The sequence below is a fragment of the Lissotriton helveticus genome, chromosome 3_2, assembly GCF_964261635.1.
Source record: "Lissotriton helveticus chromosome 3_2, aLisHel1.1, whole genome shotgun sequence".
In the NCBI taxonomy this organism is placed as follows: Eukaryota; Metazoa; Chordata; class Amphibia; order Caudata; family Salamandridae; genus Lissotriton; species Lissotriton helveticus.
In genome coordinates this window covers 272893475-272916104 of record NC_136062.1, presented here as the reverse complement: position 1 = coordinate 272916104, position 22630 = coordinate 272893475, and the positions used below count along the sequence as shown (strand labels likewise).

General features: G+C 44.0%; 1 protein-coding gene across 6 annotated transcripts in view; it reads left to right on the top strand.

The window, feature by feature from the left end:
• The window catches only part of HERC1 (HECT and RLD domain containing E3 ubiquitin protein ligase family member 1), a 2088313-nt gene that overhangs the window by 164410 nt on the left and 1901273 nt on the right, over positions 1 to 22630 (top strand). For all 6 annotated transcript variants that reach the window (XM_078685198.1, XM_078685199.1, XM_078685195.1 and 3 more), the window contains exons 13-14: positions 11777 to 11902; positions 21483 to 21704. In XM_078685198.1, coding sequence (XP_078541324.1) covers positions 11777 to 11902; positions 21483 to 21704 — 348 coding nt within the window. The remainder of the gene's footprint in view (positions 1 to 11776; positions 11903 to 21482; positions 21705 to 22630) is intronic.

Genomic DNA, 22630 nt, shown 5'->3' with positions numbered 1-22630 from the left:
AACAGGCCTTAGTCTAAATACTCGATAAGTCTACTAGATAAGATACAATCTGTTTAAACTCACGACCTAGATGTTGAAATTAACAAACCGCCATGTAGCAGCCAACAATCCCCAGCGCTCTAAGACCCTCTCGGGTGATTTTAAATGTTTGATTGATTGAAGATCAAAACGTTCATGTTTTAACAAGTTGATATGGACAAGTTCCAAAAAAGCTGAGGTGATACCCTCGCTCCTGAGGTTGTGGGCCCACCATTGCTTGACTACTCCCCTGTACTCATCTCCTACGTTTTCAGGTTGGACATTGCCCACACACTGTAGAAGATCAAAGAACAGATAACATTTGGCATCAGATGAGTATGACAATCAAGGGAATGTCTGAGAGTTACCTCATGCAATCAATCTCCATCGGCACAGGTGTATTCGGTGTTGGCTTTGGTGTACTCTCTTCTGCTCATCAAAAATGTTAGAACATTTTTAGTTTTGATTTTAATCCTTCGGGCAAGCACCTCCTCTGTTAAGTTATTAATGTTACTCATAATTCAGTTCTCTGCTGCATGCCTGATGGATTTTTTCTTATTATTAAGACCCTGCGTGCTCGACGCTGCTTTCCTCTTTCCCATACTAGAATATCAAATGGTATAATCTAAGCTTCAAACCACCCACCCAGTCGAGGTTAAAATTATCAGACAAGGAGTGTGCAAATTCTACCACAAAAACTTTTATACATCAGGTATTCAGAGAAAGTACCCAGTGAATCGGAAACCATATATACCTAAATGAAAAAAAGTCCAGCAACTTAGCAAGAATCTCAAAATCGCCGGATTGCAAAACAATGCCCTGCCCAGCCTCCGGCATGTAAAGATGGGCCCATCCTTGGCCTGAGCTTTGCTTTTGTGTGTCTCGCACAGCAGAGCTGCACTTTCTAGTGCGAGACATCAGTCAGCAGCTGGAGGCTAGGAGGGTTCTTCCTCCTTCAAACCCTCAGGTAGGTAAATGCAGGCAAGGTGAATCCTAGGGCATGGAGTCCCTACTTGCAGTAAGAGCGTCCCGTGTAGCGGAGAATAGGGCTGCTCTTTATAGTGAGACAACAGTCAGTAGCTGGAAGCTTGGAGGGGCTAGCCTCCTTCGTGTACTCAGGCAGGCAAATGCAGACAAGGTGAATCCTGGGACCTGGAGTCCTCATTAGTGGCAAGCGTATCCATTACATCCAAATGTAATAATTTTACTGCCGTGTTTGCAGTTGGAGCTCTCAAAATCGAATTTTTTTCTTGGCTCCCTCTTCTTTTCCCTAAATGTTGGTTGCAGGATCTAAAGGGTTTATATTCTTTCATCATAGATATTCAACTTGCAAAAACTCTAATATATATATATATGAACCTTTACCACTATGCAGTAGGGAAACACAGCTATAATTAAGAGTATGAAATCCAGCCAGCTTATCCAACTGAAAATATTACTCAAATCATCTAACTCAATGAGCCCATCCTGCTTCTTAAAACTGAAGCAGACTACTTCTCTAATGGAATGGCTCTCACCCCAGTCCATGAACAGCAGGAATCTCAATTTACCTAGCCAATCCATTTAGTTCTATTGTCTTGTGCCAAATTTATTGGTTTCACCATTTATCATGAACACCTTTCCGAATCAACAAATGGCGTCTTTCCAACTTCACCTACTGAGAAATTAGAAACTTCCATTCCTGCACTGTTTTATTGGAGAAAATGATTTACATGACTATTCACCCTAGTGTCGTGATCAATTACTCCAAAATCCGTATTTGGTATAATAACTTCAAAGCGAGAGATCTAGCAGCTGCAGGAAAAAGGAATATCTAGAAGGCCACTCTCAGCTGCCATTCAGTCAGTCAGTCAAACAAAAGTTTATTTGAACTAGTTAGTCCTTAATCATTTAAAATCCCAATAAATACAAATCTCATATCTTGAATAAAATATATCATACATTTAAAATTCATTAGTCTTTCCATTAATCGGTATAAAGTACTGCATAACTGTTAATATTTTAAAACAAGTATTTCTCCAGTATTAGGGTGTCTTTCATAGGTTCACATGCTTGAATATTCCCCGTCGTCGAAGTGGGAGTCCCACGGTAAATAAAATAGCAATAAAATACTAATAACATATGTATGTAAACCATAACACATTAAATACACATTAGAAATAGTTGCAAATACCACGTCATAATTCCTACAAAGGAATACATGGCAAGAGAGAAAAAACACATTTAACATATCCTTGTCATTATGTTAGTCCAAACTACAGCCAATCAGGCGCAAACACCCCTCCAGAACCTTCTCCTCAGAGCTCAGTCCCTCAGATTTTCTACCACACGTCGTGTGAAGGGAGTCTCCCTGAGCTCTGCTCAGTTTTTTCTACTACTTCTGATTTCAAGTGAATTCTACTATGTCTTCAAGTAAGAAGTCTTTATTTAGACCTTGTTCTTCTTGTGGGATATTACGGCTCTACTCTGAAGATCCCCACAAGAAGTGTATCTACTGTCTTTATCTGGACCATGAGGTAGGCAAATATAAGATCTGTAGGACCTTCTCCACTAAGACGCTTAAAGATAGGGAAGGTCGTCTCCTCTGGTTACAAAGGTTAAAAGACAAAGATTCAGCTCTTTCTGACGCAGAAAGCCTGGTGTCAGGAACTTCTAAAGCCGCCTCAAAACATAGCAGTGTGCAGGAATTGCCTTCTCCGTTTTTGAAGAAAAAGAAACTGTCACTCAAAGAGGCTCCTGCGGTGTCTTCACCTCCTCCTGCTACGCCTACGCCCACGAGATCTGACTCTCAGGCGTCTACGGCTTCTTCCCATCATGTTTCTGTCCAAAAACATGTGAAATCGTCGACGGGAGCGTCCACGATCGTTCCGATGATGATATCTGCCGTCTCCGGCTCGTCGACGACAACAGTGACAACGGCTTCTGCTTCTGGCACATCGACGACGGCTGCGTCGACGTCATCCATGTCGACGAAGGTATGCCTCAGCTTTAAAACTGTCTCGTCGACGATACCTATCGCCTCGTCGTCGAAGAAGACTCTTTCGTCGAGAGCAAGATCTTTGTCGGCGAAAGTTGTTTTGAGTACCTCCTTATCGTCCACTCCGTTGACGGGTGCTCCGTCGACGGCAGCTTCATCGACAACGACTTCGTCGAAGGCGGCCTACTTCGACGACGACTTCGTTGACGATTTCATCCTCCTTTGTTTCATTGCCAGTGGTGCCTCTTGCTTCATCAGGGTCTGGTTCTTCCATCGTTGACCCTTTGCACCAGCGTCGACAGGTGCCTGTGGACCAGATCTCCATTCCAAGTGACACGCAGCCTCCATCACTCTTGTTTGCCACAGGTTCTGAACAGGACTCTGGTCCTGAGGAGGATGTAGATGATCATTTTCGAGCGGCACGAAGCCCGTCTGAATTGGTTATTAAATGTCAAGACTATGGGGATCCGTATTTTCAAGAAGAAGACCGTTCTATTCAAGTTTCTACAGCGACACTGCCTCTGTCTCTCATCTCCAATCTCCAGCACATGTTGGAAGATTACAACAGACGTTTCCCGCCATCTCACCAGGGTTCTCCGGTGCCAACTGCACCTGCGCCTGCTACGGCTCCTGCTGCTGCGCCGCTGCCACAACCAGCATCGCCATCTCCTCAAGTTAAAACTTCTGTTCAGATACACACTACAGTGTATGCTGATGAGGATGATGATGTCCGCCCAGAGCGAGAGGATGATGAGGTTCAGGATGATGACGATGACGATGGTAATATGGCCGAGTGGGATGATTACCAGATACAGACCCCGTCCCCGCCTCCCGTGACGCCAGGGGATTCCCCTCCTGTGGAAATTGCAAGCTTTACCAGCTTATGGATAGAGCGGCTCAACGCTTTAAGCTGCCTAGGGTCCAAAGAGATGAAGACTGTTTTCTATACGATTTCAAAAGTCAACCGTTTAAGCAGGTCCATACGGTCCCAATCATCAATTTCATCTGGAATGAGGGGGTAAAATTGATGCAAACGCCGAATTCCATCCCGGCGCAACTGCCTCGCTTAGAGAAAAAGTACAAGGCGCCACATGGTTCACCAGCTTGCCTGATTGCACAGCCTAAACCTGATTCTGTGGTCACCCAGGCTGCTCAGCGCGGCTCCAGAAACCCAACTTCCCCCATTACGGCTCCTCCTTATCGGGAAGGTCGTCGCCTTGACGCCATTGGGCAAACATTTTCTACAATGGCCTCTACTACCGTGAGAGCGGCAAATTTCTTAGCCATATTGGGACGCTACGACCGTCAGATGTGGTCTGACATGTCTGCCTTTTTGGCCCTCATTCCGCAGTCCTCCAAAGCAGAAGCTTTAAAGATTCTTCAAGAGGGAGAGAGAGCGTCGGAAGAAATCATTGACTGCTCTGTAGACATCGCTTGCACTGGCTTCCGTCAGCTCGCAGGGCAGCTGTTTTGCGACATCAGGGTTGGCTCCGTTCTACCTCTTTTCGCCAGGAGGTTCAGGCGAAAATCCTTGACATGCCGTAAGACGACGAGGCACTGCAAACGATAAAAATGGACACTGACACTGCTCGTTCCTTAGGCACTTTGCAGTTCCCTAAGCAGCCCTTTCGTGGTCGGCGCGGACGCAGCACCTCCTCTAATTTTCATGGTGGATCCACTCAATACCGCTCCTACAATCAAGGAAATCAGCGATATTCCTCCCAGCCACAACAGTCCTTCCGTCAGTAATCTTCTAAATCCTATCGAGGGAAGTCTTCCTATAGAGGTTCCGCTTCCAAAAGACAATGACTTTCCTTCCCCGCACAAAGTTGGAGGTCTCTTCTCAATGGTCCTTAATCACTTCGGACCGTTGGGTACTGGACATTGTAGCAAAGGCCATGCTCTGGAGTTCGTCAAATTTCCTCCTCAAACTCCTCCATCTGGCCCGCCTCCAGCCCACCTCAAAGAACTTTTCAAACAAATTCGTATTATGATCCAAAAAGGTGTCATCTAAGTGGTTCACAAGTCTCAAAAGGGAATGGGATTCTATTCCCATTTTTTCCTTATCCTCAAGAAGACAGGAGATTGGCGTCCGATCCTGGATTTACGAGCACTGAACAAGTATCTCAAGTGTCAATCCTTCCGCATGCTAACGCTCGTGGAGATCTTGCGTCTTCTCTCCAAGGACGACTTCATGACCACCACGGCATCAGAAGTACTTGCGCTTCCTGGTGGGACGGAGAGACTTTCAGTTCAGGGTGTTGCCTTTCAGCCTACGCTCCACCCCTCGTGTCTTCACAAAAGTTTTAGCTCCAGTGGTGGCTTACCTGCGTCTGCAGGGCGTCCACATTTTTTCATACCTGGACGATTGCCTCATCAAATCGCAATCTCGCAGCCAGCTGTTTCGGGATACTCAACTCTGTCAGCACATATTTCGCTCCCTCGGTCTTTCCATCAATGCCGAGAAGTCGCAGGTCGACCCAGCTCCCTGCTGAAACTTTCTAGGCGCCACTCTGGATACGTCACTAGCCAAAGCATTCGTGTCTCACGAGCGTCAGCTGAAGATTCTCCGCCTGGTGGCTCTTATTTGTTCAAAACAGTCCATTTCAGTCCGGAAGTCATTTCTGGGGATGGAGTCATCCTGCATCTCTCTGATCCCAAATTGCAGGCTAAAGACTTGCCCCGTCCAAGAGGAATTGGACAGACCGTGGCGTCAGGTCACCGGCTCTTTCAACGACCTGATCAGTGTAACCGCTCGCATGAAGGCGGCTCTCAAGTAGTGGGCGCAGCCGCCCAACATTGCAGCAGGGAATTCTTTCCTCACCACCGCTCTAGAACTCATTCTGACCACAGACGCCTCCTTGGACGGATGGGGCGTGCACTTTCAAGGGCTGTCTATAAAGGGCAAGTGGACTCTGTCTCAGCGCTCTTGGCACATCAACAGGCTGGAATTGATGGCCATCTTTTCTGGCACTCAAATCATTCCATCGTCTGATCCAGGGAGAATCGGTGCTTATCCAAACGGACAATACAACCAGCATGCACTATGTCAACAAGCAGGGCGGAACCAAATCTCCTCTCCTGTCTCGGCTGGCTCAGGCGATCTGGGATTGGGCACTCCGTCACCAAATTACCCTGACCGCAGTTCACCTACCAGGCATCTCCAACATCCTAGCGGATTCCCTCAGCAGGTCCACGTCTTCGACCCACGAGTGGGAGTTACATCAGCCAAAGCTCGACTCAGTCTTTCGACTGTGGGGTCGTCCGTCCTTTGATCTCTTTGCAACCCCGGAGAACCGCAAATGCCGATCTTACACAGGTTGGCATCCCCACCACGGATCGTGCGGGAATGCCCTTTCGCTGAACTGCTGCGATCTATTCGCCTACGCCTTTCCTCCGATTCCTCTGGTGCCTCGCGTGTTGTGGAATTTGCCGAGACAGCCTTGCCACATGCTCCTGATCGCTCCCAGATGGCCTCGACAAGCGTGGTTATCGGAGCTGCCTCTCCTCTCACAGAGCGAGCCCATCCTCCTTCATCCTCGAGCTGATCTCCTCACGATGGACAAGGGTCAGATTTGTCATCCTCCTCTCTGAAATTATCGGCCTGGAACCTGAGCACCTTGAATTTGCCCATTTGAATATTTCGCCAGAGTGCAGGGACATTCTTGCTCATGCGAGAGCTCCGTCTATAGTTAAGACTTACAAGCTAAAGTGGAAGAGATTCTGTCACTGGTGCGCAGCTAACCTCGTCCACGCCCGTTCATTCCTCCGCTGGTGCCGTTCTTTTTACAACTGGCTCAGTCAGGACTTTCCCATTCCACTTTGAGAGTTTTCTTGGCGGCAATTTCTCGTTTTCGTCTAGATGGCTCCTCCTCGCTCTGCTCTTCCAGAGTCATTCGCCAATTTTTCAAAGGACTATTCAGGAAGTTCCCACCCTTTCGGCATCCTCCTCCTACCTGGCATCTCAATGTTGTATTGGCACAATTAATGAAGGCCCCATTCGAACCTATCCACAAAGCGGATTTAAAGTTTCTGACCTGGAAGGTGGCCCTTCTCCTTGCTCTAACCTCCTCACGACGAGTGAGTGATATTCACGCTTTCACCATTAAACCTCCTTTCCTCCAATTCAAATCGGACTGTGTAGTGCTTCGCACCAACCCAGCGTGTATGCCTAAGGGGCCCACTGATTTTCACATTAATGAATCTATTTTCTTAAAAACTTTCTTTGCCAATCCTAAATCTCCGGCAGAGCAACACCTACATTCCCTTGACATTAAAAGATGTCTTAAATTTTACATCAACAGGACGGCGCCCTTTCGCACGTCCGATCAACTGTTCATTGCCTATGGACGCATGCGCAAAGGACGTCCTGTTACCAAGCCAACTATTGCACGTTGGATTTCTTCCGCAATTGTCTTCTGCCATCAGAAAGCCGGCAGGCCTCTTCAGTCTTCAGTGAGGGCTCATTCCACCAGGGCGATGTCATCCTCTACTGCCCTCTTTGCTGGTGTACGGCTCCATCAAATTTGCCGAGCAGCAACGTCGTCCCGCAGGCGCACTTTCACAAAACATTACTGCCTGGAGGCCATCAACGAAGCTGATACGGCAGTGGGACAGACAGTGCTTCACAATCTTTTTAACTAAGGTGAGCCTCTGTCTTCCCTCCGCCTTTATGGTTTTATATGGCTGTTGTGATTACTTGCATGACTTTATTATGTCTCTTTCAGTTTTATACATGCTTATGCATGGCTGGTTCGAGCCTCAAACTGGCTACTACTGCTCACTATTCTATTTAAGCATGTGAATCCATGAAAGACACCCTAATACTGGATAAGAACAATTGTTACTTACCTGTAAACAGGTGGTTCTCCAGTATTGGTGTTTTTCATAGATTCACATGCGACCCACCCACCTCCCCTCAGAGGCTCGCTTCTCCTCCTAGACTCTTTTGTCACTACTGTGCTACGAAAATCTGAAGGACTGAGCTCTTAGGAGAAGGTTCTGGAGGGGTGCTTGCGCCTGATTGGCTGTAGTTTGGACTAACATAATGACAAGGATATGTTTCAAATGTTTTTTCTCTCTTACCATGTATTCCTATGTAGGAATTATGACTTGGTATTTGCAACAATTTCTAGTGTGTATTTTATGTGTTATGTTTTTACATACATATGTTATTAGTATTTTATTGCTATTTTATCTACTGTGGGACTCCCACTTCGTCGACGGGGAATATTCAAGCGTGTGAATCTATGAAAGACACCAATACTGGAGAACCACCTGTTTACAGGTAAGTAACAATTGTTCTTCAGTTCTATTCACTTTTAAGAATTAAAAAAAGCTTAACTTTTTTAATGAACTTCCCCATAGGGCAAGCTATATCTAAATTACTCATTTCAGTTAAAAGATCTACTGCTTGTACCCTGGTTTAATACCATACTTTTTAAAAATTGGGCATAAAAACACTTTCTATATAGCCAACATTTTCTGACAGTCCAGTAAATTATATAACATATCACAAGTGGTTCACAAAGTGCAATATGTTTCCCTTTACTGTCAAACATAGCTTTCTTTACCCCGTTGTTTGCATAGCAAGGGTTCACACCAATTCTTAATCTTAGCAAGTTTCTTCATTTCTGCTGAAATGGTAGTCTATCCATACAAGGGAAATGTTGCTCATTTTGCAACGAGTTGGCCATAAAGTGTACAGATGTTTTCCCCTTGAGATAGTCTTGATCTTTTGCTCAAGAGATTGCTCTCCACGGGCCCTGAGTTCCCTCTTACCAGCCTCGATTTGTAAGATCTGAGGGCACAGCTTGGTCCTCATAATTCTCCAAGCTTTAATTATAATTTCTCTTATCCCTTTTGCCCATCTTAACTCGCTCTTCAATATCTCATTTCTACACCACTGCAAGATTTTAAGTTCTTCTCCATCACCCAGGCACCGCCAAAATCTTAATAGCTCTGTACATGCCAAGGTATCCCTGACGTCATTGCTGTTTCTAATCTTATTGCTTGTACCATTGAGGACATGGGCAGCGAAAATACGCTTTTGCTACTTGAATATCTACTCCGTATAGGAATTGTGGCGGTACCATGGCTACATAAGTTTTTAAAAGCGGTCTGTCAGACTTTTCACCATAGACCCCATTACATATTTTTAGACCACTGACCAAGGCTGATGCCCTCAGTTTAAATCATCCAGATGTGTACACCTATTAAAATGTTTCTCAAACCACGTCCCTAGGTACCTATATTCATTCACCTTTTCCAACTTTGTGGAGCCCAAATACCAGTTAATCTTTATTTTCCTTTTTCCAAAGCTTAATACCTTTGTCTTGTCCATATTTACTACTAGATTTTTAAGATTGCAATATTCATTGAACATATTCATCTTTCTTTGCAGACCGATCTCTGTTTAGTCTATTATTATGATATTGTCTGCATATAATAGGCAAGCAATGTGTTTTCTGTTTAACTTTGGCTAGCCCCTTTTGCAGTGCCTTGGACTGAAGGTTAGTCTGCTATGAATAGGGAGAAATGTAGGGGAACCAATACACACCCCTGTCTTAACCCATTTCCAATTGGGATTTTTTGGATATAGAGGCTCCCCTCTATATCCAAAATTGTCTGCGCCCAATTATGAGTATGTAGAGCTTGTATTAACCTTAGAAGATCCTTTGGGATGTTCTATCCGAACAACGTCTCCCACAATGTTTCACAGTCCACCAGGTCAAATGCTGCACGGTACAAACTGCCACTCTGATTGAATTGAATTGAATGTGCACTTATATAGCACATGGCTACCCGGGAGCATCCCAGCGCTGAGTGAGTAATTAGAGGACAGAGACCGTAGGGGAAAAGCCAGGTCTTTAGTCGTTTTCGAAACATCAAGTGAATTGGTTCTCTACGGAGGTGCAATGGAAGAGCGTTCCATTATCTTGGGGCATTGAATGAGAAAAGACGTCCACCACATCTTACTTTCCTGTTACTGGGGACCACAGCGAGGTGAAGTTCATTTGAGCAAAGTTTCCTATTCGCTTTGTAAGGGCGGATCATGGCTTTGTTGATGGGGGGTCCTCACACATCCAGCGACTTATGAGCCATACAGAGGGCTTGAAGTTGATTCTCTCTTGTACTAGCAACCAGTGCAGCGAGCGTAGGGCAGGCCTTGCAGAGCTACGATTAGGGGTCTCAGGAAGTAACCTGGCTGCACAGTTTTGCACAACCTGTAATTTTGCGATTACTGAGTTTGGGGCACCTAGGTAGAGAGTGTTTCCTTAGTCTGTTCTGGACAGAATTAAAGCCTGGATCAGAAGTTTTTTTGCCTGAAAAGGTAGGAGGGGGAGGATTTTGCGAATACTTCTTAGCAAACCATAGCATGACGCAGCAGTCTTCCTCGCCTGTACTGAGAAGGTAAGGTCTTGGTCTAGCCAGATTCCCAGGCTTTTTATCTCTGTCTTTGGGACCGGCTCCGGACCCATGGAAGAGGGCCACAGAGTGTTAGCTGGGAGACTTCGAGGGTTGCCGAGGATCATCAGTACGGTCTTTTCCCCATTGAGTTTAAGGTGGGAGAGACTCATCCATTTTGATACTTCCTCAAGGCAGGAAGGAAGGTCGCCAGTCTGCTGGTTGGGGTGGCTTTAAGCTACAACTAGCTGTGTATCGTTGGCGTATGTCACCATATGGATCCCTAAAGGGGTACGACCTCCGCCAGCGGAGCCATATACACATTGAAAAGAGTAGGGCTCAAAGACGAGCCCTGCAGGACTCCGCACCGTTAGGGGATGGACTGTGATTTGGCGTTGCCTTTAAATCCTGGAAGGATCTTCCTTCTAAGAAGGATTGTAGCCAAAGAAACGCTGTTCCTGTCACTCCTGCGCTCCTGAGCCGGTGAATCAAGGCACAGTGGTTAACCGTGTCAAAGGCGCATTCAGGTCGAGGAGGATTATGGCTGCTGCTCCTCCTGCATCAAGGATTTTCCTGGTTTCTTCCACCACTGATAGTATGGCGGGTTTCCGTCCCTTGACCTGGGCGGAAGCCCGTTTGGCAGGGGTGGAGAACCAGGTTGGTTTCGAGAAACTTAGAGAAAGATTTATTGACTTGCGCGCCACCATTTAGTTAATGGAGAGCCTCAGAGGCCCCGCCGGCCCGGGCCTGCGCAAATGCTGATGACGGCCCCCAGCCGTCATGCACTACAGTGCTCGTGTGCTGATGACGGCTGGGGGCCGTCATGACCGCACCCGCGCTGAAATCTTCAACACAGGAGCAGAATCGCGGCAGCATGCAAGGGGTTAAAGGGGGCATGCGCACGCACCATCATGATGAAGAGGCTTGCGCTTGCCCTTGCTAACTCCACTGCTGAGTCTCAGTGAGGGTCCCCGCGGGGCCCTGGAGCCCGGGGTCCCCCTGCAACGCGTGGGCTGCGGGGCCCTGTGTTACGCCCCTGATTCCTCCTCAGCTAGGTTTGCTTTCTACAAATAGCTCTTACTGCTACAAGGGATGGCAGTACAGGTTTTTACTGCAGTTTGACAAATAAAATATCTTCCCCAGGCTACTTGAAGCCCATGCTCACCTCCATTTACTTCAAGATTTTCACTTGTATGATATTAAAAGCAAAGAAAATTTGTATGTTCATTCTTAAGTCACTTTACATTAAAGCAGTCCGATTTGATCCTCGTTACAGTAAACAAAATCAAATTAATTTATTTCAGTTACTATTTGTAATTTTCATAAAACCTAAATGTACAATTGTAACTTGTTTTATTTTTTATTTTCAACTAGGTTGTGATTGAGACCTTGTCTGTTGGTGCCACAATGTTATTACCTCCCTTACGAGAGCGAATGGAATTGTTACATTCACTGTTACCCCAGGGACCTGATAGATGGGAAAGTTTATCAAAGGGGCAGGTAAGACCAGCAATTGCATTTCATTGTTTAGAATTTCTTTTATTGATACTGTGTGTTATACATGGGCAGCATTCGTGTCCCTACTACATAGTTTGATATTTTTATATATATTGATATTTTCTTTTCTTCCTCAATTTGGGGTGCTTAATATTAATGCTGCTGCTACTCCCCCTTCCACTCCCTCTCTCACTCCCACAGGTCGGATTGGCATGAACACTCCCAACGCGTTCTCCACTCAGTCCAAATCCAGAGATAGTATCTCACTTATTGCGTTCAGAGTACCTCCCTCCACTCCCCCAACTCCAAGCATCTACCATTATGTCTCTGCCGCCACCCCCGCCTCCTTTCCTCGCTCCTCGCCTAGTAACTAACAATCACCTAACTTTCCCTGCAACAGTCCCGTAACCTCCTCCTCTTGGAGCTTGCCTAGCCCTCCTATCCCCCCTCCTCCCATTAACCTTGCCATAGGGGGGTTGACCGACCGCTCATGCCTCCAGACCCTGTCCTATCCCTCTGGTCCCTTGCCCGCAAGCATAATGTACACCTCTGGACTTTGACACCCTGAACACCAGAGCATCCATCATAGTTCAGAAAATCCCAAAATCCCTATTTGATTTAAAGGACATCCTTCTCCTTACTGAACACTCTATCACCACCTTTAAGCCCTCCCTGAACTCAGCCCTCCCCCTGCTCACCATTCCTACCCTCCAGCCCATGCCGCTGGCCAGCAGACAACTTCACCCTCGCAAATTCCCAAACTACCTTTCAGAGGAGGAAACTCTAGCCCTCCTTACATCCTAATTGACCTCTCCCAATGCCTCCCGTCCTCCTAACAAGGAAGTAGATTGCCTGATTCCCACTGTCGTAATCAACACCAATATATCATCATTCTTCTGTAATAGAGAGGTAAGCAGCAACAACGTAGCACAAGTACGTTTAACCTTCCCTTCTTAAAACACTTGTACCGATGATCCACTCTCTGGCCTTCTAATTAACTGTTGTTCAGCTGCAAGACACGCCTCGGACATCACAGCCATAAGCCTAAACCATAAAACTGATGTAGCTATCCTAACCGAGTCGTGGCTTAATGACCCCTCAGCTTGATTTATTGGTCCCATCTAGCTATAACATCATTAGACTTGATAGACAAAAAAAGGGGGAGGCTTTCCATGCATCTACCGCTCAGACCTCCTTGTCACAGAACTCCATGCACAGTCCATATCTTGCTCTTTCCATTAGTAACAACACAACTCATGAAAGACAGCCAGGGTGTATCTCACTCAGAGCAGGATCAAATTCTTATTATATTTCAGAGGTTTTACGCTGAATTATACTCGCAGGAAGATAGGCCAGACGCGGTCGCTGAATGGAGCGATAGATTGGCTATAGGTCTCAAAGTGTTAGATCCTAATATTGCTGACGAATTTGATTTACCGATAACGATGGTCGAGTTAGAAAAGGCAGTAAAGAGCTTGGCAGTTGGTAAGGTATCTGGCCCCGACAGAATACCCGCAGAAGTATATAAACAGTTTTTCAATAGCTTAAAGGAGGAAATGTTGAATGTTATGTTGAAAGCACCGCAGGGAAATCCACCTAGTACTTGGTCAGAAGCGACTATTGCGTTTTTTTGCAAGAAAGGCAATCCCTTGGATATTGTGGGATCTTATCGACCAATATCTTTATTGAATGTTGATAATAAGATTTATTCAAAGATTTTGGCTAACCGCCTATCCGAAGTTGTAACATCTTTAGTTTCTCGACAACAGCACGGTTTTATACCGAAAAGAGGAACGGTGGATCTTATAAACAAAGTTATCACTTTATTTGATATTGCGGCGGTGAATAATCCGGAATTAGCGCTCTTTCTGCTAGACGCAGAAAAGGCGTTTGACCGTGTGTGCTGGGACTACCTATGGAGACTAATGGCTAGAATGGGATTTGGACAGAAATGTATTAAATCAATCAAATCTTTGTATTCTACACCAACTGCCAAGATCTCTGCTCTGGGAGCACTCTCTGAGTCATTAAATATTACTAGAGGGACTCGCCAAGGGTGCCCTTGCTCCCAGTTATTATTTGCTTTGTATATCAACCCTTTTGTAGAACAATTAAATCAAAATCTACTTATACCCCCCTTTATTGTATCTGAATTTGCTTTTTCTGTTTTCGCCTATGCGGATGATATTGCAGTGGTTACTGTTAACCCTGCTACTGCCATTTCAGAGATCGAGAGGCTTGCAAAAGACTTTGGTATCATAACCGGTTATAAACTCAATGAATCAAAAACTCAGATCCTGTGTTCGGAAGCTTTAGCATGGGAAGATGAGAGAGTGGTTAAGGAGGTTATTTATCTCGGGATATTGATCAAGGCTAATATGGCAGAATTGGTTGATTCTAATTGGAATAATGTATATGACAAAATTAAGATGTCACTTGAGAGGTGGGAACGATTATACTTTACTATTATTGGACGTACCAATATCATAAAAATGAATGTTCTACCTAAAGTGTTATATTTGTTTAGGTCAATACCCTTGGAATTTCCAAGGCCTAGGATACAGGCTTTGCAATCCTTATGTGGGAAATTCATTTGGAGCCCCGGAAAACCAAGGCGAGCTATGAAACACATGATGTTACCAATTGAAAGGGGAGGGTTTATGGGTGGCAGATTTTTTTTTTTACTATATAGTTTGTTTCTTATTGAAAATGAGGATTTTGTTAACAGGGGAAGCAACTGAACACATATATAATCATCCATCAATATTTGAAATCCTGTTGGGGTCTTGCGTGAAGCAGAGTTTATTTATCGAAATTGATGGCAGTTATTATAAGCTAACCCGATTTAAGGTGCTATTGGGGGCTTATAGGATATGGAGATGGCTGGTTCGAACAATGGCAATTGGGAAGTTTCCGTACTATACTCCCTTTAGTGCATCAAGGATATTGCTAAAGATATTTTCGGATGGAATGTCTCAATATTGGCAAAAAAAAGGGGTAAGGTGGTTGGGTGACATGTGCATGGAGCATGGCAAATGTAAATCCTTTGTTGAATTAATTGATCAGTTTTCCCTACCCAGAAGCTATTTTTTTAAATTCTTACAAATTCGGGATTTTCTTGCTAGACAGAAGTTAATTTTACAAAAGGATCAAGTTATAGAGGGGATTAGCAGACAGGTGAAAATTGGTATTTTGTATCGAATGTTATTAGAAGGGAAGTCGGACGATCTTGAGAAAATAAGAGTAAAGTGGGCCAACAGTCTAGGAGATTCAGAAATAGTAGTGGAAGATCTAATTTTATTGTCAAAAGAAGCTTTAATGTCGGCTAATTTAAAAGCTCAATTTTTCAAAACCCTGTTTGATTTATATTATACTCCTGAACGCATGTCCAAATGGGGCGAGGGTTTTGATGGAAAATGTTTTCGGTGTAAAGCTGATCATGCAGACAGTATACATATTTTCTTTTCTTGTCCTAGGTTGGCCGGATTTATAGGAGAAATTGAAAAATTAATGTCTTTAGTACTTAACTTGCAGCTGACTGTTACCCCTGTTATGCTAATACTGGGGAAAATTCCTAAAGATAACCCCGCAGATAGGCTTTATCGTTTTCGTCCCTTTATTTTTTTTGCGATGACTGTTGCACGATTGTGCATTGCCACTGAGTGGCTTCAGGAAAAGCCACCCCTATTTCAACAATGGCGAGCACGAATGTACAGTTTATATAAATTGGAGTGGGGACTTTTTTCAGTAACTGGATCTAGGAGGAAGAAGAAAATGGGCTTGAAAATTTGGGGTGCCTTTTTGGATTATTATGAGGATTGAGAATGTTATGAAACTTAAAATGTAATTTCATTTGTCATAATTGGATCTAGTGCACATGTATAGCTGTGTTTGTGTTTTTGCCATCGTATGAATTAAGCCAGTTTTTATATTCTAGCTTTTTGATTTATTTTCCTCTTTCCTTATGGTGTTCTGATATTATTTCATTAATGATGATGTATTTATGCTGTGAACCAATAAAATAAAAAATAAAAATAAAAAAAGTAACAACACAACTCAGTTATACAAATTGCACATCTTCTACCACCCCTCAGACAAGGACGTCCCTTTCACAGATCTCCTCTTGGAAATCATCACTGCTTTGGTCTCCCCCCCACTCCAATGACATTTTTCTTGGTGACTTTAATCTGCATTGGAACTACCCCAATGATTCCCAAGTCAACTCTGGTAGTCTTCCTCGCTGACCAGTCACTCACCCAGGCATGCACCATACCTACCCACACAAAAGGTGCCACTTTGGTTTGGATGATCGCTAAGACAGCTGTGGTCAGGCTGAATTCAATTGAGCCATGCGACTGGCCAGATCACCTTGCCATCACTTTCACTATACCGTACTACCGCCTGAAATGTCTTGGGCAAGCAGTGAAATCAAAACGCTGGCTCAGAGACACTAAGAGCCTTGACCTTGAGAAGCTGACAGCTCGCTAGGTGAGCGACCTTCACCCCTCCACTCCTAATCTTTCTAAGGTCAACGACCTCACAGAGCACTACAATTCTACTATGACCAACATTTTTGATGATCTGGCCCCGTTAAAGCTCAAAAGGTCCCAAATCAATGACAAAAACCCCATGTTCAGCGGACCCCTCAATAGCGAAAGGAGAGCTCTCCAACTCAAAGAAAGAAACTGAAAACAGCACCCCTCAGCCTCCCATCTTAAACGTCTCCAGCAGGCCAGAAATACTTACAACAAGAATATCCTCTTGTCCAAAAAAGAGTTCTTCAAATCAGAACTGGAAAATGCTAAGAACAGACCTCTCAAACTCTTCGAAATAGTCCAACTTCAATCAAACAAACTAGCGAAGTCATCAAAAGAAACAACGAAATCCCTAATAACCTCCTCCTTCTTTACAACCATAGTCAACTCGCTAGGTAACGAGCTCAATGCCACCTCTAACTGCCCTTCTCCTCCTACTGAAGCCCTTCTCATACCTCGTTCCCTCCAAACAACACGCAAAAACAAGGCTCACTGGTCCAACTTCGAACTTTATGATGACCAGTCCATCTAAAAAATTCTAGCCTCCTTAAAACCGAACACCCACTTCAACGACCCTCTCCCCGCCAACTAATTGGCAGCGACCTCCCCACTCATCGTTCCCATCAAGACTACAATTATCAATGCTTCCCTTCTGTCTACGGTCCATACCTGACTCCTTGAAAACTGGGCAAGTCATTCCCATCCTAAAAAAACCACTCTGAACCCTGAAATTCCAGACAGCTTCAGACCTATTTCGAATATTCCTCTTCTTGCGAAAGTGCTGGAGAAATGTGTGCAGCTACAACTAAGCCAACACATCTCTGATTTCAATTTACTTCATTATTTCCAATCTGGGTTCAGGCCTGGGAATAGCACTGAAACCACTATTCTTCACATCGTAGACGGTGCTCTCCTAGCCCTTGACCAAGGCAAAACCTGTCTCTTGATCCTATTGGATCTCTCCTCAGCCTGTGACAGTCAACCATGAGAAACTTCTTGAACGCCTCGAACACAGGATGGGCCTAGGAGGTACCGTCATCAAATGGTTTGGTTCCTTCTTCCAGAACCGTACCCAGATATTCTTAGTCAACAACAACCCATCTACTCCTTCCCCCATCTCTATCGGTGTCCCTCAAGGCTCTACTCTGTCCCCTACCCTCTTTAATCTCTACCTTGAACCACTAGCTGAAATTCTTCGCAGGGCCAACATCTCCTTCCACATGTACGCCAACAACATTCAGATATACATAAATATCACTTTTCTTGTGGAGATTACCTATGTGAACGATGCCCTGAATCTGACTGTTCAATGGCTCGCCAACAACCAGCTCAAATTGAATGCCCAAAAACTGAGTTCCTTCTCATCTCTCCCCCACCCCCCCCAAAAAAAATCCAATGACATCCCTGAATGGATTAACTTGATCACAGCAGTCCGATACACGCCAACCATAGTGGATTCTGCCAAATCGCTCGGGATAACCTTGGACAGCAACCTGAATATGCATGGACACATCAATTCGATGGCCAAAACTGCCCGGTTTCATCTGAGCTACTTGAGAAAACTAAACTCCTTCCTTGATATTGCCGACCTAAAAAAGGCAGTTCAGGCGTTAGTCTGCCCTATCTGGCCTGCCAAAGACTTCGGCAACCCCGCTAAAAGCTTGCCTCAATGCGACAGCTAGACTCTTATCTGGCTCAAAAAAATGTGACCACATTTCACCACACCTGAAGGCCTTGAACTGGCTTCCTCTTGAAGGCAGAATCCATCTCAAGCTGCCCTGCATCACTCACAAAGCCTTGTACACAAACACCTCAAAGAATCTTGTCCAGAAAATTGTGATATCTGAGAGAAGCAGAAACTCCCAGTCCGCCAGAGACCGTGTGCTCCAGCAACCCCGCTTTCGTAATGTAAAAACATATAACCGAGCGTTCTTAGGGGCCGCACCAAGAATCTGGAACTCGCTACCTCCCTCCATCAGAAGAATTCCTACTTTGTCGCTCTTCAAAAAGAAAGCGAAAACCTTCCTAATGAGCAAATTCCTCCAATAACTCTCCTTTACTGCAAATTCTGCCTTTTCATGGCCTATGTTTCTGTGCATAATCTCCTGTATTGCTTGGCCCTCTCCATGTATCAATTGTTCCCCTTGTTTTATTGCTGACATGTTGCTTGCTGATTTTGGTACTGTACTGTTTATTGTATATAACTCTGACTTATATCCTACTGTAGTCAATTCCCTAACCCCTTCTTTGTATTTCACCTATGTCTATACTGTACGCAACGTGTTTATCCCTGTAAAGCGCTCTGATACCCTAACGGGTCATGTTTGAGCTATATAAAACCTCCAATAAATAAATAAAAATATGAAAATTGTGTTATATGACTTGATTTTGTGGACTGGCACTTATTTTTCCTCCTCAGACATTTACCAAGAGCAAGTGAGGGAAAAGCACTAATAGGAAAGGAGGAAGAGAGTGATTGAAAAACTTCCTTAAAGGGTGAAAGCAAGAGCCAGCAAAAGTGAGATAAGGGGGCATGGACTGTCTGATAGTGGATTAAAGATGCATAAGGTGTGTTCAAGACTACACAGCCTTGGTATTCGGTGCACCGACATTTTATTAGTGCTGCCATGGGCTACTGAGCAGAACTTTGGGCACCAGCACTCATTATTTTTCAGATTAAGCACTAGACACTTGAGAATCTTGGTTTTACCGCCTTTGGGCTAGTGACTGTGAGTTAATTTGTTGTGAAGAAAAAAACTAGCACGGCCTGAGGCTCCAATCAGGAGGCCAGCAAATTAGCCCTTGGATTAACTCTGGGTTCCTGGGTTCAAGATGAAGTTGCAGGTCTAGTTCTTCTTCCCCAAGAGGGCAGCAGGTCCGCACAGCAGGGAAGCAGTTCATTTAGAGTTGCAGCCCAGTAGAGGGGCAGTGCTTGTAGCAGCACATCAGTCGAGCTTCTAGAGACAGGCCTTTGAAGTGCACAGATGCCCTACCTTCCTGGCCCTGACTCCAGATTAACTAGAGGGAGCATGCATCCCTTTGTGTTGGGGCAGGATACAGCGTATTCAAGTGTAAGTAGGGCTGTGCCCAGCTGCCCCCCATCCTGCCAGTGATGCCCATTCAGTCACACCTAAGCTCCGCATTGTGTGTGGCTGTCCAGGAGGAATACAAAAATCCCAACTGTCAGCTACACACAGTCATGTGACCCGCGACAGGATACAGGCACCAAATGGATAATGCAGGAAAATGCCAACTTTCTAAATGCATGATATTCAGAATTGCAATTTAAAATCCAACTTCACCATAAGTTAGGATTTTAAATTGTGATTCCAGAGACCCCAAACATGAACTGAGCATCTCTTCCGATTTGGGAATTGCGCTTATAAAATGTAATAGGGTAACTCCATTGTTATCCTATGGGAGAGGTAGTCCTTGCAGTAGTGAAACACAAATATAGGAGTTTTTCGCTACCAGGGCATATAAAATGTAAAAGTGCATGCCTGACTTTTTAAATACATTGTACCCTGTCCTCTGGGCTGGCCAGTGTCGATCCTAGGGGTGGCTTATATGTATTAAAAAGGAAGGTTTTAGCCTGGCAAAACGTTAATTTTGACAGGCCAAAACTGCAATTTAATACTGCACAGGCCACAGTGGCAGGCGTGATGCAGGTTTAAAGGGCTACGTAAGAGGGTGGCACAATCTGTGCTGCAAGCCCAATATCAGAATTTTGTTTACAGGCCCTGGGCATAAGTAGTGATACTGTACCTGGGACTTATAAGTAAATGAAGTATGCCAGTTGGGCATTAGCTAAAGTTACCATGTTTTAAGGAGAGAGCACAAGCACTTTAACACTGATTTGGAGCGGAAATGTGAACATAGTCCTATGGTCAGCAAAAAATAAATTGAGAAAAAAGTGGAGGGTAAAGGCAAAATGTTTGGGGGTGACCTCCAGAGAGGGCCAGATCCAACAAGGTACAAACAAGGGGAGACTATGGGGTGGGGTGGAGTTTACTCTGCTCATTTGTTGTGACTTTTTCTTTTGCCATTCTGCTTACCCTGTCACACTAGGAAGAGCATAAACAGTTTTGAGTATTTTCTTCTTATGAAAACCTAGTTTGATGAATCTGTTTGAGCTTTCATATGTTGCCACCTGTCAACATTTGTAGTATGCACGGACAGTTGTGGAATCATTTCTTTCTTGCTCGGAAGTTTTGACATGGCTGTAATTAGGTTACGATCTCTGATCCGTTTTTTTTAATAGCAGAACATCATACTTCATATTCATTTTTGCAGATTCTACCATTTTCAGGATATTTTAATTTGCTTTTTAGGTCTGGACATTAATTCCCAAGCCGCAATAATGTCTTCCTGCTCAAAACGTTGTCCTGTTGATGACCTGTAAATAACAGAAGAGTTAATCCATATTGTGGAAACCATAAGCATTCAGATCATTCAACTGTTGTATAGTTCAGGCTTATTGAATATAAACAGTGATTTTTACACCTTATTATTTTCATTTGTGTTGTTCTTTTGCTGTTTTGTACATACATGCATCCATGAGTTTGCGGTTCCTTTTGCATTCTGTGATCACCACAACAACAAGCAATTTTGAATCAAATGTATCATAATTACATCAATAATAGAAGACTATTTGTTTAAAAAAGAAATTGTTACAATGTCTTATGTTTTGAAATTGTGTGATATTTAGACCTTTCTTAGGGCATAGATGTTACCTAAGTGTTACTTTTTTGTTGTTGTTGGAACATCCTACATTTTCAGCTGTTGTTTCTTATTCCAGTCTCCGGGTGATTTACAGGGTAGCTCATGACAATTAACAGGATTTCTCCTGTTTCTGCTATTGCTAATATTTACCCCAGTTGGAATCATTTGCTTATATGTGTCTAATTATAAATGGCAATGAATGCAAAGTGCAGGTTTTTGGTCTGAATTGAGGATTCTCTAAGAAAGACTTAAACGTAAAATGCAATTAATGTGATATATTTTATTTTCTTCACTCTTTCCTAAATATGTACCATTATTTTTTGCAGAGAATGCAGCTGGATATAATTTTGACCAGTCTGCAGGATCATACACATGTGGCTTCACTCCTTGGTTATAGTTCACCTCCTGAATCTGTGGATGTTACAACGTTCTGTCTTGGCTATGGGAACCCCTCAGATCATCAGTATGGTTCCGAAGGAAGCCACCCAGATACTCATCTAGCTGAAATACTGATGAAAACACTTCTTCGAAATTTAGGATTTTACACAGTAAGCTGTTTTTTCCCCTACATTCTGTTTATTTAATTATAAACCGTGTTAGTTTAGGGTGGTCTGATTTTAATTCGGCGGAATTCCATTAAAACCCAATAATGGATGTGAGGATGCATTTTGTGCTTAGAAAATAGTGCAGACCAGTACCAAATGTACTGCAGTGCATACCCCTCGGCGCCCTTTTATATACTCTTTCGTGACCACTGCAGAGTCTGCAACGGCGCTGCAACCGAGGTGTATGCACTGGTTTCTAAGCTTATAAACTCTGCATTGCATACCCCTTGACACCCTTACAAACCTTGCAGTAATCACTGCTGAGTCTGTAAGGGTGCCTAGGGGTATGCACTGCTGTGGTTACTAAAGGGCTGCAAAAGGGAGCAGTCCCTTTGTGTTTAAAAAACACTTCAGATTAAACTGAGTGATTTTCAAACATAGAGGAACGGCTCCCTCTTCCAGCCCTCTTTAGAAACAATTTACTGCAGATTAATTCCGCAGTTGGAGTTGCAGAATTTATAAGTAATTCTGTGTTACAAGACTAATGCGGAATTATCGAATTCCCTCTGATTCCGCTTGTGTAATTAATAATTCTGCCAAGGAGTACGTTTATTTCTCTATTTATTTTTTTTTTTAATATTTCTCTATTTTAACTGCTATTACTTCTTGCCTTTTTTTCATTTCCTTACACAGTTGATATTGCAATCTACTTTATGAATAAATGGTCCTCTGGTAATCCATGATTTCTATCACCCATGGCTCTCACAGCACCTCTTATGTTTTCTCAGCAGTCTGCACACAAATTGAGACCCCTATGTCTAATATTAAACTCAATAGCAAATGGACAAACTCATTTTTACTCCTCTCCTTAATAGCTGTGTACTTTCTGTCAAAGTGGCATCATTACGGAGCAGCCTACTATGATGATA